Source organism: Anomalospiza imberbis, chromosome 12 (assembly GCF_031753505.1).
Source record: "Anomalospiza imberbis isolate Cuckoo-Finch-1a 21T00152 chromosome 12, ASM3175350v1, whole genome shotgun sequence".
Classification (NCBI taxonomy): domain Eukaryota; kingdom Metazoa; phylum Chordata; class Aves; order Passeriformes; family Viduidae; genus Anomalospiza; species Anomalospiza imberbis.
In genome coordinates, this window is record NC_089692.1 from 13,319,440 (window position 1) to 13,341,169 (window position 21,730).

General features: G+C 40.8%; 1 protein-coding gene across 1 annotated transcript in view; it reads left to right on the forward strand.

Annotated features, from left to right (window-relative positions):
• Positions 1 to 21,730, forward strand: part of GLG1 (golgi glycoprotein 1) — a 77,718-nt gene that overhangs the window by 18,514 nt on the left and 37,474 nt on the right. The window contains exon 2 of the mRNA XM_068202850.1: positions 19,626 to 19,658. Within this exon, the coding sequence (XP_068058951.1) occupies positions 19,626 to 19,658 (33 nt within the window). The remainder of the gene's footprint in view (positions 1 to 19,625; positions 19,659 to 21,730) is intronic.

The window sequence follows — 21,730 nt, forward strand, 5'->3', positions numbered from 1 at the left end:
TGCTTAGTTAAGCCAGTTGAGCTGCTGGCAGGACCAAGCTTTGAACTGAACTCCTGATGGAGCAGCAGGTTGCAGGGTGGACCCAAAACTTTGGCCGACCTTTAAATTGAACAGCCCAGCTCCTCGGATAGTGGCACTGGTGATGGTGTTCAGGATGAACAAGATGGAGATGTGTAAAGAGTGGAGCAGAGTGGATCCTGCAGCCTGGTTTGAACTGCTGTGCTTCAGTGTGTTCGGTCTCCAGAGCAGCATCCAAGCCCCACAGGCAGAATGGTCAAGGAGCTGGGCAAGACTTCTTAGATGAGTCTTAAACACTTGAGAGTGCCTGTTAGAAGCACAAAAGTTGTACATGAACCTCAACATCTGGAAATCTTGGTTTGAGTCCATCAGCTTAAGGATATCCTGAAAATTGAAGATAACAATGTAGTGTTAAAATGAGGTAGAGCCTTGTAGTAGTATTGCTGTCTGTTTTGAAGTAATTTGGAAAAGTTATTGTCTGATAATGTCAAGTGATCAGTCTTGGAAGTTCTGGAGAAAATGAAATGATTTCTCAGAAGCTGAGGTGCCAGTGAGTCTAATGTATGACAAACAGCAGCCGTAATTCAGTTTTATTAGGCTTGGCAACATAACACCTCTACAACTAAGCTGAAGGGGCATTTGATTTAAACATAATACTCTAAGTATTAGCATATAAAAGAAGATTCAAAGAGAGAGGATGCTGTAGAGTGTGTTTCCAGGGAGTTAAAATGTCCATAACACCTTCTTTCCTTGCTGCCTCCTGTCTTCTTAATCCTGCCACTGCCAGTGAATGTGACCGCTGAGCAGAACTGGATGAACATGCAGACTTGAGAGCTGCACAGACCTAACCAGTTGCTAAGCTTTCTCTCTGGCATACTCTAACAATGCTTTTCTTTCAGGCTTACTCTGTTTAGTTGTGTGCTGTGGTAAAAGGAGGCTTTCTGGTTAGACTAATTTACCATTATTTTGTCTAGCATTGCACAAACTTGCCTGTTTGTTTTGCACATCTCATAAGATGTCTGATATTAAACCAGTTTTAATTTTTCCAGATCTGAGATAGGCATGTATTGAAATGCATGCTCAGTAAATGAAAGGAGCACCCTGATGTACTGTGAACTTCTGGGTGGGAAAATGTCCTTAAAAGAAGGATATAGACTTTATGGAAATGTATCGTTGTCCTTTCTAGCCAGTGCAGAAAGGTTGTCTGGTGCAATTTTCTGGTGACCTGTTTCTAATTAACATGCAAATTAACTGCTTGGTGCTGGAAATCAGGATTGCAAATACAAAGTGCTAATATGCCATTCGGCTGGGAAATCCCCGGCATCTGTTAAAGCTCCTGCACTGTCTGTCTGCCTTGTGTTTGCTGCTGCCTGCAGAGCGGTTCCCTCTGGAGAAAGCTACTGCAACCTGCTGTCAGACGGCTCCTTTGTCTCACTTTAAAGAGAACAGGTTTTAATTTTGTGATGTTGATGCTTATTGCCTCACGTAGGGAGTCGTTTGAGTGTACTTACAGCCCTGGTTCACCAAAACTGGCTGTCTGAAAACAGTCAAGATGAGCTACTTCAGTTATTTCCCCAGAGGAATCGCAGTGTTTAATGAAATAACTTAGTTCTTTGTACTAGTGTTACAAGTGCCAACCAAATGAAGAAATTAGCATATTTATTAGTGCTTGTCATCACTTAAAATTTGAGTTATCATTCAATACAACTCTATGATTTTATATTTAGAAAGTGACTTTGATCTAACAGGTAGAGATGATTAATTTAGTAAAGGTCTGGTCAAAAGTGGGACTGTACCTTTGTCCTTGAAGCATCTGCTTGTTTTCATGCCTGCAAAACATCTTATTTTTCCTCTTCAGCATTTTTGTGCCAACATAACCTACTACCAAGGATCGTAACAGCTGATTTAGGAGCACATTTTGGTACAAGCTGTATAAGGTACAATAAAACTCCACTTGATTTTTGCATCGCAGCTTGTTTCTAGTGCTGATAGTTGAGAGAAACCTTTTGTGCAAACTGGGCAAATTTCAAGTGAAAAAAATGAAGAAGTGCCTAAAACCCCTTTTCTTCATAAAATGCAGCTAAAACTTAAGCTTTGTAAGAGAATTATATTGAAACATCAAACTGCCAACAAAATTTGGTCTCTTTTTAAGTGGAGGAAAAATCACTTTTAGTTGTGCAAGTCAGTTCAAAGAGTTAATAACCAAATGTTTTGGTTGCAGACTCAGCTCTCTGAATTCTCCTAAAGCAGGTTGTTATCCTGTCTCCTGGGAGCTGGCTTTGGCAGAAACAGTGGGAGTGTGTAGAGTCAGTCCTAATCTGCCCTATCCCAAATATCACTAAACTGCACCAATAAAGGTGTCTGCAAGTGAATCTGTTGAAATTTTGTATGAACAAGGTGGGGCATAGTAGTAACAAAATTACTTTCGTAAAAAAAATGTAGCTCAGATTAGCATGGAGGCTGTTAATGAGCCTGAGTAAAAAGAAAGACTTCTGAAAAAAATCAGCGTGACTTACTTTTAATTCAGGGGTGTTCTAGATTGTACTTTTTTTCAGGACATGGTATAAATCTGCCTGGGAAGAGTTAAAGCATTTCAGCAAACCGCCTGTCGGCGCTTTGCACTGTGGTGCTGCTGTGTAAAGCCTGAGCACCATGCACCTTTTCTGGCTCTCTTGTCTTTACAGTGCAAAGCCTCACTCTGCTAATCCTGCTTCCACTGAAACTGTAAATAGAAGATGAGGAAGAGGGATCAAGTCTTCAGTTCGAATAATTGATGGATTAACTCTGATTTGCTTATCTCAAAGGGCAGTAAGAACTGGCTTCCAGTGGTGAGCCCCACCTGCATTAGTAGGATCTTGCTTGTCCTGACAAGGTTTCCTGCTGCACAGTCATTGAAGGAGGCAGGCTTCCAGAAATGTGTGGGAAACTACCTGAGTGTTTTAGAGGGTGTCTTACTCCAAAAAGTCAGCAAACTTAGTGCCAGGTCTGTGCAATTGGTTTTGTAGGAAAATTTCCTATTCCAGATCTGTGATAATTCCATGCTGAATCTCATCCTCCAGTTCTGAAGCTGAACTGAGTACTGGTGATAACTTGCTGAGTTAAAAATAACAGCTAGTATTTCCCCTTAGACCAGGCAAAGCATCTTGCATCCCCCTCCCCCTTTCCTAAAAGCAAGCCACGATTAATCTTGGTTTCCAGAAGACATTTTTATTTATGGAGTTGCAGAGCTATCATTTGCCTACTGCTGGTTGCATGTTCATCAGGTTATCCTTGTTCAGCACTTCACTAGGAATGGGAGGCCTGGGATCAGTGAAGGACAGATCACTGGAAAGCATAAGAGAAAAAGATCTGTTTCAATTATTCTTTATCTTCCCAATTTTGTGTTGCAAGAACAAGTGGAGCAGCTTGATTTTCTGTCAGCAGTTGTCTTCTTGTGCAGTAACAACTGGTTACTTGAGGAAGCAGGACCATAGTTTCTGCAACAGGGTGGCATTGCTTGTACTCAGAGAAGCAGCTTTGCAAGTTGTAATGAGCTGAATCCTCAGATATCTTAAATTACTTGCAAATGTGTGAATCTGTGGGAAACTACAAGATCTAGTGCTTGTGGTAACAAGCCTGGGAGCTTAGTCAGAGCAGAACAGCCTTTCTGGCAGTGGTTTAAGTTGGATTTGGTGTAGGGGCTCCCTTGTGGTTGTTGCACATTTCTGACAACTTGGTGGTTGTCTGCAAAATGTTGGGTTTGCAATTCTTGTGCCCTAAAAGGTAATGACAAATATAACTGATGAGGAACAAACCAGCTTTTTGGCCACGCAGTAAATTTAGCACAGGAAGGTGTGTGCAGTACAGTGAAGACTTCTAAATAAGTCCTGAAGCACATTAATCCACAATTCACTCTCATTTCTCATCCAGTTTGCCTGAAGAATTGGCAGTCACTTTGGCACACTGGGCCTTTTTTTTTTTTTTTAATTTATAAAAATTACTCTGTTTAGAGTCAGACAAGCTGTTCTGTCAGCCTGTAAGTGTAACTTCCTCGCAGGTTTGTGATCTTTGGTTTCTTAGGGTCAGAGCTGCTCCCAGCACTTGAGATGGATAATAAAAGAGATTTTTTTCTTGCTAGATTCTAGTCTACTTTCAGGTTGAGCTGGGCCTGGGGATTGTTTTTGAGGGAGCAGGTTGATGGCGGCTCAGGCTGATCCAAGTTAATACTGCACTTACCCTGTGTCATCCTTTCCCCCAGCAGCACTGACCCTGGAGGCTGTTGTGTGTGAAATCATCTCGGTGGAAAGCAGGAAACCAGCAGAAAACTCCTTACAGAAGTTTGTAAGGAGAAGCAAGGAGAGTGGTTTGAGGATTTTTTTTTTTGATCCTCCCTCACCAACTGCTGCATGTTATAATTAAACAACTATTAATTTGTCTCCTGAGTTCTGACAGACTTCACTTAAGTATGTGTAAAGCACCAGAGACCTTTTGCTTTGTAACACAGGTGCAGTGGAAAGCTCTGTATCACTGAGCAGGGTTAGATGGACATTTAATTGTATTGCATCTCTGTGCATTGTGAACCTTCTGTTGCTGCTTGCCAAATGTGGGTGACAGTGGGATGTCAGTGCCTCAGCAGCTTGAGAGGTGTGAAGATGATGGGCTTGTCAAGTGCTCTGCCAAGCAGTTGTATCACCTTAGTTGTCTAATACTCTTGAGTGTTTTATTTTGAATTTGATTGTTTTGAGGTTTGTCTGGGAAAAAAAAAAAGATCATTTCTGGTGCATAAATAGATAAAAATTAAAGTTATTTCACAGTATTCTCTTCTTGACCTCAGTGTTTAGGCTGGTTTGGTAATTTCCTAGATTATCCATTATAAAAATATCCTTGTTAATCTGGTTGCCTCAGGTAATCTGGTAGATGCTATGTGATCGTCAGAAATGTGAACCTGAATCTCCTAAATTCAATTTTGCAGGCTTCAGGAAGCCTGAAAATGTTACTTTTGAATGCCTGGATTGTGATTAAATGAAAATTGTCTGATCATGGCAGTTCTTAATTTGCTCTAAGGCTTTTCTGTCCTTGCTTCTTGTTTTGGAGGGCAAAGAGGATGGAGGTAATGTATTGCTATGTGCTGTAGTCTGGGCAAAGAGCACTGAACCACGCGTGTTGATGCCAAGCCTGGCACTCACCATGAGCTGCATATTTAAAAATGTAGCTGATAAAAAAGCATACAAAGGAAAAGAAAAATCTTTAAATGACCTTTACAAGCCCAGACTATTCTATGATTCTATGATCTTGCTCTCACTATATGAGTCATCTCTCTTCCTTATTGTGCCATCTGAGTTCAAAGGGAGTTTGTAGAAGATTTTGTGTGATAACTTTCTAATTATTGGTGGATTGGAAAACTCCTAAGGGTTGTCTATGAATGCTGAATAGGTGCTGGAGAAGATTTTATTCTTGAATTCCTTCTCCATCTGCTCTTGATTTTTTTGGATGCCTCAAACTCTGGTTGTGTCTCAATGGGATTCTTACCCAACTGATTCCATTGGACTGTTGAATGCTCACTTTTAGTATATATTTTGCTAAGACTTAATTTTCACTAAAAACAAAAAAAGTAAAATCATAAGTGTCTCCTAAGCGGTAGTATCTGTTCTTGTTGTGACAGGTATTCTTTCTTCATACACATTTATAAGGCATGCTCCTACTTCTTGATGACATTTGGAAATATCTGACTTCTTCCTGAAGGAGATCTGTTTGATAAATGTTGTACCTCTGGTGTTTGGGGGTTTATCTCTCCTTAAAAACTGCCTTGGAAGAATTGTATGTCCATCCTCTACTCTGTACAGTGGGATAATCCTGAAATGCAGAGATTAATTGATAATCTGATGGGTGCATGTACATTTTAAAGTCTTGTTTTGCTTTTGCATGGAGATTGACAAGGTTTTTCAGGCATCAGATTTGATTCTCACCTGAACAAGAGCTCCTCAAGGCTATTTAGAGACATCTTAGGAGACCAGAGCAGGTGGTTTTGGTCGCAATGTTGGCCTGTGCTCGCAGCATTCAGTTCTCAAGTTGCTTTGAAAGTTGCGCTATCACAACAAGTTTTTCTTATCATGAAGATAAGAATCTGCATGCAAGGGATTTGAAGGCTCGCATGAGGTGGAAAACTGCTTACCTGAGGGTACTGCTGTCACCTCTTCCCCTGAATGTCCCCAGAAGTATGCCACTGCCTTTTTGTGGACATGCAAACCACATCAACTACGTGTGCCACTTGGATAACAGCTCAAACTCTTGAAGTCCCATTCTCAAACATTATCTGTTTGGGAAACATCTTTATTCTGCTTATTGATTAGGACAAAATAATTTTCCTGCATTACCAGGTTCTTCAGTGAGGATTGTCTGAGCTTTACCACCAGTGTACTTGAACTAATCCTGAAAACTCTGTACTGCCTGTTGGGCATTTCTGTGCCTCTAGAGATCAGAGATTTGCAGCTGGTTTTATTTCTTCAGCCACCACCAGGCCTCAGAAGTTGTGTACCTTGCTTGGGTGTGTATCTTCAAGTAGTTTAATAGTATGTGACTATTGAAACCAAGACCATTGACCAGAGAGCATGAGGTGCTTTAAGTGCTATTAAGTGTTAATTGTTGCTGACTGAATACTTAAACTTTGAAGTTCTCTTTTTATACAAACTAGAAGATTCTGTTATAGCAAGAAGACAGCCTGAGTACTCACCTGCAGCCCTTCCAGCCTGCCCCAGATTTTAAGACTTTATTCCTGAGCCTTATAATTGATTTTATTGTTTGTCTGGAATAATGGTGAGAAAGAATAACCAGCTGTTTCTAGAGCAGTTGAATTGTTGATTTAATTCCTTTGTTTTGACAAGTGAGAATTGTTCAGCAGTGATGTTGGTGGTGGTCCTGTGTGGAGCGTTGTGCCTTGTGTTGGTACAGAGCTGTGGCAGTGATGAGCTTATTGCTGTTCTCCCCTCTGCCTCTCTCCCCCATTATTTTCTTTCTGTCGTTATTAGCAGAAAAGCTGTAGGTGTGCTCAGTCTTTTTAATTGCAGCTTGTCTTTATTCATAGCTTTTTAAGTAGGAGTTATGGAAACAGTAATAGGGAGGATTTGCAGGCAGGTGTCTGGCTCTCCTGCATCCCAGTAAGACATTTTTCTGCTAACATTGCTTTCCAGAAAGCTCTTCAAGCTCACTTCTAAAATCCAGCATCAAATGTGGCTATTTTTTTTTTAGTTGCTCATCTGTGCAAAGCTATAATTTCTTTGGCTTGAGGGGAACTGATCTGACCTGGCTGCTTACCATGGTATCATTTTAAATCCCTTGAATTACCATTACAATTCAGAATTTTCAAGCAAAGTGCTTGGTTTTATGGCTCTATCTAACTATTGAGCTGAGCAGTTCAAGCTGAAAAACCCTAGTGATTTTTGGAAAGGAAGTCTCAAAACCACAAAATACATTTGAAGCTAAGCTTCTATGGCAGAGTAGACCAGTACCTATGGAGAAGTGTGCTGCAGCTCAGTGCTCTGGGTTTCTTCTGGGAACAAGGTTAACAACTTAAACATGTATCTAACTTTGTGAGGAACTGCAAAGCTTTAAATAAGAAGATTTATGTACAGTTTTCTTTATTTTTTTCCTTTATTCCATGTAGTGAACTGAAGAGAGCTATTTGTTTTGGTCTTGTAACAGGGCTTTTGTTTGCATATTCTGAAGGCAAGCAGAATTTTTATTTGGTTGTTTGTTACTAATCACATGGAAACCTTGCCTTAGCACTGGCTGTAAAGACTTCTTCATGTTCATTTTTCTGTTGAAGAAAATCAAAGCGATTTTATCCAGGGTTTGCTTTTCTTCTAGTTATATAAAGAAAATATTATTTATCCAGGTGAAAAGTTCTGCAGCTGTGTACAGCACCATGCTGGTCCTGTGCTTTTGAGGAAATTATACCCAAGCAAAGGTGGGAAAAAAATACATTTAGTTGGCATTTCAAAAGTAGTCTTTTAAAATGACTCGTGTGTTGCATCTGCCTTTCCCCTGTATTCCATACACAGATTCCTAAATAGCTGAAGTGCACTGTGTGCTAGGAATCAGGCCTGCCAGTGGGTTGATGACTCATTTCCTTATTGGTGCAGATGTGTATAGTAAATGTTTCTGGATAACTCTTTTCATATGAAATGTGTCTCCCCTGTGGGAAATGAACACACAGCAATAGCTTTCATTAGGTGTGCACAAAAACTTTATCCTGAAGAAAAGCTCAAATTTCTTTTATGGTGAAGGAAAGGTTATCTTGGAGCAGTGGTTGAATCTTGGAAACTGCTGTGTGTTCCTACTTGTGGGTTTTTTTGTTTTTGTTTTTTTTTTTAATCTTGCTTCTCTGTCCATCTTCAAAACTGAAGCTTCAGTTTTGCTTCTTCAAAGCTTCCATTTATACCAGCAAAATTCTTTAGGTAAATGCTGTAAGCATTTACTTAAGTTTCAATAAGACTCCTTTTGAGTGGCGTGTTCTGCCTTTTGGCCAAGAAGGAATGAAGCACTACTATATTTTTCACATCAGTAAGGACATTAGCACAGCAGGTTTGCTGAAAATTGTTTTAGCTAAATCTAGGTGTGTGTTGCTGAAGTATAGCAGAAATTGGGTAGTAAAGTAACATAAAGTGCATTAGCTATGTGGCACTGCTGGAGTCTCCGAGAAGAAAAATGGCATCTGTGGTTTGGTGCTAGTGCTGAAGTCTGTGACTGAGCACTGCACCTGGCAGCCCTGCTGTGAGTCACTGAGCCTGGCCGCCTTCACTCGCCAAGACATTTATAACTTGGTCTAACGTTGTGATGTATAATCTGTCTGAATGCAGAATGCCTAATCATGTTGTGAATCAGCTGGTTTCATCTTGTCTTTCTGGTCTTTTTCTTGTCATGGTTCTTGCGAAAGGAGAACCAGACACTAGGGAAATCAATTTACCACAACAATTTGTGTGGCTCCCAGGCAGATTGATTTAAATAAGCAAGAAGCTTAGATTTGAATAATTTCAGTCTTACTTGAACACTCTAGTAATCTTTCTAGAGCTTTCTAGTTTGGTGATACTATTTTGCAGCTAATCTTAGCTTTTATTGCTAAGCTTGGTATGTTTCCTGACTAAATTGATATGATCTGTAATTATTTATATGCTTGCATGTTAATGTTTCTGTCTTTTTTAAAATAATGTTTTAAAACAGCAAGCCATTATCTACTGAATTACTTCTCCGTGTGTTAAGCTGCTTTTGGATAGAAATGGGAAACTTAATTAAAATGCTGAAGATGAGTATTGTTGAAGTAGAACTAAAAGTACTCAAATGCTGGATCAGAACAGTTGTTTTACATGGAAAAATGCTTAATACATCAGTCTAGCTTTCCTGGTCATTGTGACCTTTGAGACTTGAGAACAAAGAATTTTTTTTTTTAATTTCTTAATTATTAGAAAAAATTGCTGTCTTTTCTCAATTCCTCAAATTCAGGCTGGACACTCTGCCTGACTGCCTTAAAGAGAGTTTCAGAACTTTCTGTTGAATGCCTTCTAATTTTATTTATAAAGGATGGTAGATTGTAAAATTGATGGTAGGTTGTTTTCAGCTATTATATGGGAAGTGCAGCTCAGCCAGTACTGCCTTCTGAAGTGCAGGGTAGCACAGGGAGCAGGGTTTATTTTGGATGTGCATCTCATGGGCAGCCCTTCCTGTAGGGGAGGAACTTGAAGTGGAAGCGGGGCATTGTGCTCTTTCTAGGACTCCCTAAAAATAGCCTTCAGATCTTTCCTGCTGAGTTCAGTGGGCGATGGTGAGAATCCAGCAAAACAGATCTCGTGGGAGAAACTCATCCAAGGTTGGAGAAATCCTCTGGACTGCCAAGGCAATGTCCTAATTCTCTTTTGCAGAGTGATGTTGCTCACAAGCTGCTGTTTTGGGCTGCGCTGTGGACCTTAATATGTGTTAGCCCTTTGTGCTTATTTGCTTATTCCCACTGTGTACAAGTGCAGTGGTGTTCCTTAAGTGAATTTATCTTGGCCTCTCTCGTTTAATGGACTGCTTTCTTTTGAATAACCAGAAAGTTTTCTACAGAGAAGTTACTTTGGAAGATTTGGAGAATGAATAACGTAGCAAGTCAGGCTTTTTCCTGGCATGAGGTCGTCTCTTAAAGTATTTTAAAATCCTGGCTTCTGGCCATTATTAGTGGTGTCAAGTCAAGAGCTTGTGTGGCTTTTGACTTGACATGGCTCTTCTCAGCTCCAATGTTATGTTTGTCATAATGAACTTACATTGAGACGTGTCCTATCAGTGTTTTCATTGCTGTCACCATAGCCTCGGGGAGCCTCAAGTTGCCCTTGGATTCTCTCAGCAGCTGTACAATACCTATGGCTTTTCCAGGGAGCTTGTGAATGTTATAATAAAGAAAGGATGGGCTCAGCTGAGGAAGGGTGGTGGCTGGCCCTGGTCATTGAGCATTGTCAGATTATTTTTTTTTGTGTTTGAATAGTACTGTGATCAAATTGACACATACAGGGGATGATAAAGTCAGTGATTGTAGTTAGTGCTTAAGTGAGAGAAGAACTGAAACAGTTTATTTTAACAGCAAGGAGTTTCCCTACTCAGGACCCTTGTTCTTCACCTGCTTCTCACTGCAGCGAAGAAGTGAGTGATGCGCTGGGCTCCTGCAGATCTTCTGAAGAAAATTCCAGTGTAATATTTCAAATCCAGCTGTTAGGAGTGTCTGCACTGGCTGTACTCAGGGTGCTCCTGCTTTTGAGGGAGACTTCCCCATTGCATTTCGTCTCACAGGCAGGGTCCAGGACACTTTGTACTTTCAGGAAATCTCTTGCAGTGTACTAGCACTGGAAAGCTGGTATGTGGGGTCCCTTGTAAATCCTGTCCCTCTTGCTGGCATAGCCAGATGACTAAACTGATGTTGAATACTGCATGGGAATTCTGGGTGACATACACCATGCAGAAGATTAAAATAGTCCTGTTCTTGTGCCAGCCAAGGACTAGTGCTGGGTGTTGTGTGAGAAGCTCTACAGGCCTGCTCATCCGTATGTAATGTAATATCCATCATGTTTTGGAAGTAGTGATGTTAAATGTAATTGTTCCTCTCACCATTGTCCTGAAGGAAGAAGGGAAGACTTCAAAATAAAATTGTTTTTCTTGTGGTTTGTGGTTAAGGCTGAAGTGGCTTCTCTGAGGTATTTGATTTTTATTGCCTCTAAACAGAATAACTGGCAGGAGTTAAAAATAGCAAGGTCTGCTTCCCACCTGTTTGGATGCTCGTCTTAATTTAGTTTGGAGGTGGAATGCATGAATGTAAATCATTAGGATTAAAGCAGTGCTGCTCATGCCTCTGAGCACGGGCAGGAGATGCTTATTGCGCCTTGGTGAGGATGGGCACCTGATTGATGTGACACATGTGCCTTGCTGGAAGAGGGGGAGGAAAATGCTTCTGGGGAGGGATCCTTGGGAGCACTGTATGGCTTTCAGTGTGGAAAATTGGAGTCATGAGCCCGCATGTTGAATAACAAAGACAAATATGAATATTGGCTGCTGGAGTGTTTAGAGTATTGTTCACTCTGCTGAATGAAGCAATAGCCCTTGGCAGGGGAGCCTGGTACTGGTTAGAGGTGCTCTCCAGCAATGATGGTGTAATGGAGCTGCCGGCAAGGGGGGATCTCAGTGCTTCTTGGCTTTGCTCTGCAGCACAGCACTCCCTCCACTGGGTTGTGGGAGTGAGGTGATGAGTAAGCAGTGTTTGCTCTGAAACCCGCACTTCTCTGCTTTGGTACATGGAGCTTGTGGTGTGCACTGTTTTCTTAGCTCCTGTACAAAGCTAATTTACAAAGGATTTCTCTGGTTCCAGGCCATGTGCAGCCAAAGCATGATTCTCTGAAGAACAAGCATGGTTAGAACACCATTTTCATCTTAGGAGATGGGGCTTTACTACTCCATGTACAACAGCCTTATATTTTGTGTTAAACTGAATATTGCTTGTGAACTCTTAGTGGCTTTTTGGAAGCTTTAAGCTCAACTTGGGGTACTATAGGGTATATACTGTCAAAATATGTGGAGTCTGTATTAAGAATAAGTCATAGAATTTGACTTAAAAAGATAATGAACGTATTTGATGAAAGCTCTTCATTAGCTGTTGCACTGGAATTATTTTTGAAACCCTCCATTTCTTTCTTGGCTCGTTTGTCCTTTGCATCACCAGCAGTACTGCCAATACTCATGCTATTGATTTTGCCTCTTTACTGGCATACTCTAAAGTTTATCTGGGATGTTTCTGGTTGGGGTTAAGGTAGAATGCCATCCAAAAAGGTAGTTTGAAAGTAAAGTTGTCTCAGCATAGCCTGTGAACTGGTTGATGCTGCAGGTCAAGATTCCACTGTGCGTTCCCAGTAAACTCAGTCATGCTGGAAGGACTCTTCCATAATCCTATTTGTACTAACCTGGCAGAAAACTCTAAAATGACAGTTTTCTATTGATTTGTTGAGTTTTGGATGGTGTGATGAGCTTGAGTCAACTACACAGATGAGGAAGACAGCAGTCTCCCTGTCACCTTGGTTGGTGGGATAACAGCTCTCCTTCCCTTCTCCTTTTATCCTCTCTTGTGATTCTACCAGCATCCTTGCATGCCTTTTGGTCTCTGAAGCTTTTTGCTGGCATTGTGAGAGAGCTTTCCAGGAGCAAATCCTGAAACCTCCTGGCAGGATCTGCAGCTCAGTGTCGGTGCTATGCTTAGCAGCAGAGCTCTGTTGTGGAGGAGTGTTGTGGGAAACATTATATCTGGTAGCAGTGCTGCCAAACTTAGGTGGCAAACCCGTAATTTCAAGGTCTGTCTTGTTCCACAACTCATTGGCACTGCCTGGAAAGCCTTTGAGAGGAGGAAGAGAGGGGACTGAGAGAAGAACAACCAACATCTGGGGCAAATTTACTTTGATGGTGCTGACTGTTGGAATATGCTCTGATGTGTGGATCTGTGTTGAAAGGAGAAAGGCCGAGAGGGCTTAGGGGCTTTGGAGTCCCTATGCAGGGAGGCAGAAGCAGCAGGCACAAGAATAGCTCGTGTGAGAAGGCTGTGGCACTTCCAGCACAGAGCAGCTGTGCAGCCTCTGAGCACCCACCCTGCAGCTTTGCACATGTGGGAGCAGCCAGCTCAGAGAAAGTGATTTGCTGGTAAGAGCCAGCAAAGATACTTACCCGGTCAGGCAAACGGAATCTGTGTTTCCTTAAAATTGCACCTTGGTCTGTGCTCACTTCTGATGCACTAGAATTAAATAAAGCTTGAACATTTTCTGTGCTTTTCCTGCCTTTAGTATTTGGCCATGGAGGGGTCTCTGCTGTGCAGGAAAGGTACACAGCCTGCTGAGGACCTTAATATCAAATGTGAAACAAGCTAAACTACTTTTGACTTCTAGCAAAGCTACAACAGAAAGCGTGGGACTTGCTGAGCTTTCCTGGTGTTTGAAGCAGATACTGAGCAGTGGATCCTCAAAGTATCAGGGGACAAGGCCTGCTTCATCCTTGTCTCCTTTTTACATGGCTGCTGAGCCAGAAGGACGCACAAGTTGTGCTGGAGTTTTTTGATGTTGCTTTGTGCTATCTTTTCTGAATAAGCATACTTACCTTAATAGTGTCATACCCCTGGATGATCTAAAATGTCAGCAAAGGTGGAAAAGTTTGTGGAGTGTAGAATTCAGTTAAAACAGTTTAAAAAGTAGCGGAATTTGATGTCTGGAGTGATTTGCCACTTGTGCTCTTTGTGTGTGCACACGCAGATGACTAAAGAAATTGCTGCTGGTCCTGATAGTTTGATTTTTATGCACAAAGTTCTATGTATGTTTTGGAGGTGGTTTGGTGTTTGTGTATAACTTGGACTCATACATTTGCATAAACTAGGAACACCTAACCAATGTGGACATAATTATTTGGGCAAATGATTTGCTGCATTGCAGTCTTTAGCTCTGTTTGTAACTGGGAAAATTATTTATATGAAATAAGCAAAGTATGTGGAAGCTAGGAGCTTGCAACTTTGGTGCATGATATATCCACAGTTACCATGCTTTAAAGTGGCTCTTTTCAAAGCATGGATGGTAAATATAAAGTGTTTTTGCTGACATGACAACCCGGGGTTTGCTTTTAGTACTAAGAGTTCACTGGCATTAGAGAGTATTTCAAGCTTGGCTTAACAAGTTTAACTTTCATTGCTCACTAAATGTGTAATTAAGTTACAAGATCTTCTCATCTGTTTTGAACCTAAATTATCACTGGTTTTAACTTTCCTATCACACATGACTTTTTCAGGATTGCAGGATGTGTGAAAATGGTTTACTGTAGCCATATGCTTCTTGGCTCAGAACTCCAGGATGTTTCAGTAGGTTTGAAGCATGGGTGGTTGTGTGATGTGTGGTTTTTCTTTTACAAAAGCTGTGTTGATTCTTGCCTAGACTACTCCATCTCCTCATGTTTCCAGAAATTCTTCTGCAGAATATTTTCTAGTGGTTGCATTGGAAAGGGAACAGGTTTGCAGGAAGGTGGCTCCACCAGATGTCTCCTTGATCCCTACCTTGCATCTGGCCTGTGCTGTTTCCAGGTGTCCAGCAAATCTACCTAGCTTGATAGCTGAAGACTGAATCCCTTTATTGTGAGTTTGCTGTCCTGGCTGGCTGTGTTTGGTGCAAAGAGATGGCTGATATCTGTGGGAAGGACACAGCTAAGAAGCCAATTGTCCCTTTATCAGCTCTCTGGCCTCCTCCTTAGATGCTTCTAGGTCAGCAGGCCTACTCTACCATTTCTCTACAGATACTGGTGATAAATGTGTTTGTTTATATCAAAATGAAAAAACCAGAACATGAGCTGCCTGTACTGTGTGTCTGTGTGCACCATCCTCTGTAGTATAATTGACTGTGTGACAGTGCAGTAAACTGGGGACCACCAGCAGCCTGGCTGGACTTCTGTCTACCCTCTCTTTCATAGGAATGTAACTGCTTTCATTAACATCTTTTCCTAATTGACTTGTTTGAGGTTTTTGCAATCTTCCTGAATTTAGGAAGAGAACATCTAGTGGATTCTTCTCATCCATAAGCCAATTACTTTTTTATTTTGCTGTTTTGATCCATGTTGGTTCTCGATGGCTTTTGCCTGAGCAGGTCTAAAGTATGTTGTCTTCAATGTCTGAAGATTATCCGTAGATAGTATTTGCGATATGTCTGGTTCTTGCTTTTCAACAAGTTTACTATTATTCTTGCCTTAAAAGAGTATTGGAAATGTCTGCCATCATCCTCATAAGAATAGTGGAAATGTCTGCTGTTATCCCATCTGCTGCTCTCAGGAGGGATTAACTTCTGGGAATTGGGCAGTTGACTTCAGACTCTTTCATTTGCATGACTTTTGCAAGGAAGCAAAGGAATCTTAATGCTGGAGATCTAAAATAATTCCTGCAGAGTTTTCCCAAGACCTTGACTTTCACAGAACTGTAGAACAGTTTGGGTTGGAAGGGACCTTAAAGGTCATCTCATTTCAACCTCCTGTCATGGGAAGGGACACCTACTACCCCTGGTTGCTCCAAGAATCATCCAACCTGGGCTTAAGCACTTCCAGGGACAGGTCATCCTCACCTTCTTTGGGCAACCAGCCTCCCTGTTGTCATCCACATCAGCTGATCAGGATACTTAGTTTGCTTCTCAAAATCCCATGGTGTGAATTATTTTTCCTTAGGATGTGATGCAGTAAGACCAAATCAGGTGTGTTTTGTATACTCAGCTGGAAAGAGCTCTGACTGTCACTGAGGGAGTGGCTGTAACTGCACCCCAGGCAGCGTGCTGTGCACTGGATGGTGATGCATGATGCTGGTTCAGTCACCATTTCCTGTTCTTTGGCTCCCAGCATGATGATGGTCCATTTCTGCTGCTAAAGCACTGTTATAAACGCCAATCACTTGGTTTTTAAAATTTTAAAAGTTTAATAATAATAAAATACTTATAAAAATAGTAATACAATTAGAGTAATGAAAATTTAGAGTTAGGACAATTACAAGACAATAAAAAACAAAGAATTACGGAGGTCCGGATGCTCTCAGGCACTTAAGCCCAATAAGCATGCCTTGTGAACAAAGGAATAATCTTTAAAAGCAGTAGCCTGTTGCATATTCATACATCTCATACATGATGCATAAATTCCTTGCAAATTAAGAACTTTTCTGGTTTTTGTCAACTTCTTCCCCTTAATCCTGGTGCTTCCATAAAGACGGAGAAAAGGTGGAAGAATGTTTGTCTTTTCCGATAAGGAGGCAGTAATTCTTTATGGGCCCCCATCATTGTCATTACCTCATCTCTTGCTTGAGTTAGTAAAAAAAAAACCCCACATACATAGGTCCTATTTTAACTACAAAACTACATTTACCATACTATTAAAATGTTAATACAGCACTTCTAATCAATATAACATAATACATATAGTATTCAATTTAATATTTGCGAAAAGCCAATCATAAAATATGCATTTTTCACAAGCACCAACACCTGGTGGCCCTTTGGGCCTGGGTAGTGGTGGTGGGCTGCTCACCTCGCTGTATAGTTTTGACCCAGTTTTATACTGCTTCCAAAGCAGAGATTTAGAGAGGAATGGATGACTGTCATGGTTTTCTTCAGTGAGTCGAGATCTGGTGGATGGGAAAAGTCACTTTTTAAACACAACGGTGTTGACAACTTCAGTTTGGTGGTGACAGGACTTCACACAAACCTTTGAATTTTTCTGTGGCGTTCATAACACTAATGCAATGTGACTTGTGGCTGTTGTTTGTGGTTGTATGGAAGAAAATGCTTTTTCTGTTCAGGATTTCTTATATGTGGTGCTTATTCTAAACTCTACTTTCCCAGGGAGGTAGGAAGTGGTGTTCGTACTCTGGAATGTGAGTGTTAGTGCGTGAAGGAGTTTGGAGGACTTCTTAGAGAACTGTAAAGGGAGGCAATATATTCCCACTGAAGCTGCTAAACAGCAAAAGCTTCTGTGAGCCCAGAGGCACACACATTTTCTGTAAAGGCTGTTTTTAATCCTTCAGTTTGGAGATGTACAAGGAGTCCTTCTCTCTTGCTAATCAGTGGAACGTCCTTGCCATCAGCTTTCTCTCCTAAAATGCTTTGACTAGCATGTGGTGCTGGTCTAGGCTGCTTTCTTCTTTCCCCAGGCCCTGAGGGTCTTCTGAGCATCCCTGTTCCACAAGCTCACCATGTGGGACTGACACAGTGCAGCTTTTCTTGCTCTTCAACTTCCCAGAGTGGTAATTTGAAACTTACTTTTTTTTCATGACTCTTACTGCATATAGTTCTGAAACTGCTTGTTTGGAAGGTTTCTTGAGTGGATGTAGTGGACAGAGGCCACAGGCAGAATGTGTGTGTGTTGCACTGGGGATATTCTTCTTCCCCTTCTTCAAACTCAGCCCTTCAGTTTATCAGACAGAAACTGAAAGGATTGTTTTTCTCGTGTTGCTTCACTGAAATAGGAAAAATACAGCATTGCATGGACCCACCTCTCCTACACTTTCAGTAGTAAGCAGGAAGAAGGATCACAGCTCTTAGCTAGCAGGGGGTCATCTTGTTCCACATTGAAAGGGTTATTGGCTAGATAATACACTTTGCTTACTTAAGTACTGAGCTGTGAATGAATGCAGTACTAAAGCTTAGTTAAGGTCCCAGTTAAGTTCTATTACTCTTCTCAGAAGAATAAGGCTAGATTTTGTTTCACAGAGCTGAGTTTTGCTACAGAGCCCAGGGCAGTCTGGTATATCAATGTGTAACATTTTATTATTGTGTATTTCGAGAAAAGCTTGTTTAAACTTCTCAAGTCAGTGAGAACTGGTATATTATCTTTTTGGGCTCATCTTTCCAGAAAAATCCCTGAGCTTTAATCTTTGGTGGATCTGAAGCAAAGGTTATCAGGTTGGAGGGTGCAAAAATAATTGAAGTGACCCTGAAGAGTTTTGTGGGAGTGCTCTCTGACCCTTACAAATTCTCCTGCCTGCAAATGTGTTAGGGAGTCCTGTCCTCTATAGCAGAATTCCAGCGTTAGACTATGTATTTTTATAAAGAAACTATCCTCGACTAAAAGACTGAGACAGCAGTTTCAGTGGGGGGCACTCTGCCTCCTAGCTTTTGAAAGTAGTCTAAAACCTTCATCTATTGCTGAAGGATGTGGGATGAGTGCAGAAAATTAAGGAAAGTACGCTTTGTAAGTCACAAGAGTGTTGGTCTTAGAGGCTGCTGCAAAATAAAGCAATTTGGATGGCATCTTAGTTTTCAGTTGAAAGAATCAGTTCTGCAGTCTGAGGATAACTAGCAGACATCTGCTAGTCTTTTTAAAAAAATTTATATCCAAATTTTCAAATTTATAATTACTTTGGGAGATACAGTTTTAGATCATGTCAATCTGACCAAACTGCAATTAATTACTGTAATCCTTCAGGTACCATTTTTTATGTTCAAAGTGGAGAGGTGATTTCTGCCACTTACTGCTATAAAAAATAAAAGTGCTTTAGTTAATAATGACTGTAATTAAGAGCTTGGAAACGTTTTTCAGTCTTGCTGTTTTCCTCATAAACTTGTGTTCATGTTCCCCAAAGCACCAGTGGTACAAGTGTTGGTGAGCAGATCGTGTAGCAGCAAATGTTGCACTGAAAAGCTCTGCTTGCCTCCAAAACTGCTGAAATGCTGGTTCTCTTATGTCAGATCCCTGAGATCTAACATTGTAGTGCCAGTGATGTGTTTAAGCTTAGAGAGGTTTTGTGTCTTGTGGCTCTTAAAGTGTGTCTGGCATCTTCAGTAGAAGCAACAACTTTGAGTCAGGGTTGACTTTCCTGTGGGTGTGACAGCCAGGTGATTTTGTCCTGCCTTTGTGCTGTCCTGCTGTGGAGAGGAGATAGGAGTTTGTATGATTAACTTTTTTCAAGGAACTCTTCATTGTGAGAGCTATTCAGGCTGAAAGGAGAATGGGATGGTTTGCACTCAGAGTTCTTTCCAAAGGAACTCCCCAGGAGAATATAGTGAATATTTTGAAATGATGTATGAATATTGGATGTCACCAGTTTCTCACAGTTGAAAGTATGAATCTTGGGGCTGCTTTGAACCAACCCTTTTATGTACGACTGAAAGAAAAGATGTTACTTCTCAAATGGGGAATATGAACATTTCAGTCTGGGGGAGGGGAGCAAGTCCTACCATTCTCCTTCAGCTGTATGCATCAAACTATTTTTTCTTTAAAATCCTGCTCCTACTTCTTTGTTTTCCCACAGGTGCTTTTTTGCTTTCTTAGTTTGGACAATTGTGGCAGATGCTAGTGCATTCATTATGTTTTTGCAGTGTCTACATAAGTGCTGCTACTCTGGTGCTTTTGTTCTGTTAATACACCATTGTGTTTAAGGTACCTGTTCGTTTTTGGTAATTAGGTTTCATCACTCTTGTGATTCAGATTCTGAAATTTCCTGTCAATTATGTCAAGTTGTTTATTAAAGTGGAAAAGAGTTGTCAGTATTTTAGTTTCAAAAGTTTAGACTCTTCTCTGCTAAATGCATGATATTGGTAGTAAACTGACACTCCTTTTCTTTCTCCTTTCAGCCAGATAATGAAATCTCTTCAGACTGCAATCATGTAAGTATTGCTTTGTTTATTCACTCTCTAGCTATGGCATTTGCACCTCCTATCCCTTGTGAACCTGAGGTGTTTTGCATAGTTTGGTACTTGCAAAGGCTATTAATCAAGACACATTTGGGTTTCTGTACTGGCCTTTGGAGAAAGAACACAAGGTGACTTCTTTAACCCTGTGTAACCACATTGGTCTTAATGGAGACTTCAGAATGGAACATTTTTAAGAACTTTATAAACTGTACTTCTGTATCAGGAGAGGATAGCAGACGTCTTTCCTGTTTTATAATTGGGGGGTGGTTCCTGTGAGTTACTGGGAGCAATGTGATGTGTTCCTTCTGGGAAAGATGTGAGCAGTACTGAATTTAAACTCTTAATTTCAGCTGTTGACACATTCTGTATTACTTTCACAGCTGCTAAATTCTTAGACTCGTTTGGAAAATGCTGTGGGGGTGTGATATTTAGAGGCAGTTTGAGACACTTGGCTGGTTTTAGAACAGATTTCCTCTCAGCACTGTGTTTAACAGTGAGCAAAACTATTAGCCAGTTTTTGGGCTGTCAAGCTGACTCTTCAAATCCCAAGACTCTCAAAAAAAAAAAAAAGATAAAATTCATGGCTGAGGTTGGTATTAGGTGTCTTTTGGTTTTTCTCATTTCTATTCTGTCAGTGTACACCATATCAAGATCCTTAATTGCTTGGTTAGCCCTGAACACAGACAGACAAGTGCATGCCTCAGTGACAGTCTTGATTTATGGATGCTTGAGAAGCTGTGTTTTGTTTTATTATTGGAAGATATATTCCAGAGATGAAGCCTGGCCATGCTGCACAACCAGTAATTTCCAACTGTGTTTATAAATTAACCTTTTGCACTGCCTGACTTGGTTGGCAGTTGTAATTCTCTGTTGTGCAGGGTTGGATCAGATGAAGGGCACAACATGTTTCTGTTTAAGTATTTTTGAAAAAGAGAAAACTCCAGTAATTAAAATGTATCTGCCTGACATTTACATGTGCCAGCAAAAATTACCTGAATGGAAAAGAAATTGAGAATTTTATAAGTCGAAGTTGGATCTTTCTTCTGCTGGATTAAGTGATGACATCTCTGCTTCAAATTTTGGGTGGATGTGGATTATGGAAGCCATTCACAAAAAAGAACTGTGGGCTAAATCTAATTTTCCCAGGCAAAAATTGAAGAAAGGTGATAAAAAACTAGACCACAGAGAGATTGTCTCTTGTCCAAATGTTTTCCTTGCCTCTCTCTGCAGTACAATTGCTGGAAAATACTGCCTAGTGCTAAAATCAGGAGTTTTAGGCTGCAAGTTTAACCTTCTTTCTGTTTGTGGGAAAGTTCATTTGGAGAGCATCTCATTTTGAGACTCTCCAAAGTTGAGATTACAAATGCAGAGATGTATTCTCATCTTGTGTCCTCATTCTTGTACTTCCAGTTCTGTCTGGGAGAGACCTACAGCACTGTTTGCAAGGACAGGTTCCCCATTCATTCACTTTGACCTACTAAACCTCATGTTTACAATTTACTCCATCTGTAACACCCTAGTTTACCATCACCTCCTTTTTTGACTTTTCACAGCTCCAAAACCATAAGAGGTGTGGAAGGTGGTGCAGTTATGCTGATTCTGATTTTGGTTTTCTCTGTGCTTCCACCCTCCTGGAGTGGGTGTGAAACTTGTGTAGAGCATGTGATGGTTTTCCCGGTGTTTTGTGTACAATTGAAACGTCAAAGTAAAAGTTTGACCAAATTTTATCTTTTTGATATTGATTTGTCACAAGGCAGAGTTTTTAAAATGAATTTTTACTACTTCTTAATCTTTTAAGTTAATGAAAAATGTTAAAATGGAACGTAAGTTCCTGGAAAAACAGATGAGCTAATAGAGCAATCAGGCAACACTTCAGTTATTAATTTGTTGAGGTTTCATGGCCCTACCCTGTATTTTTACTTCATGGTGCCTCAGGAGGACATCTGGGATGTGTGTATGTATCTACAGGGTGTGACTTGCCCATGACTGATTCTTCCACAATGATCCTGTGCATTGAGGCTTCCTCATGAGCTCATTGCTGGCTC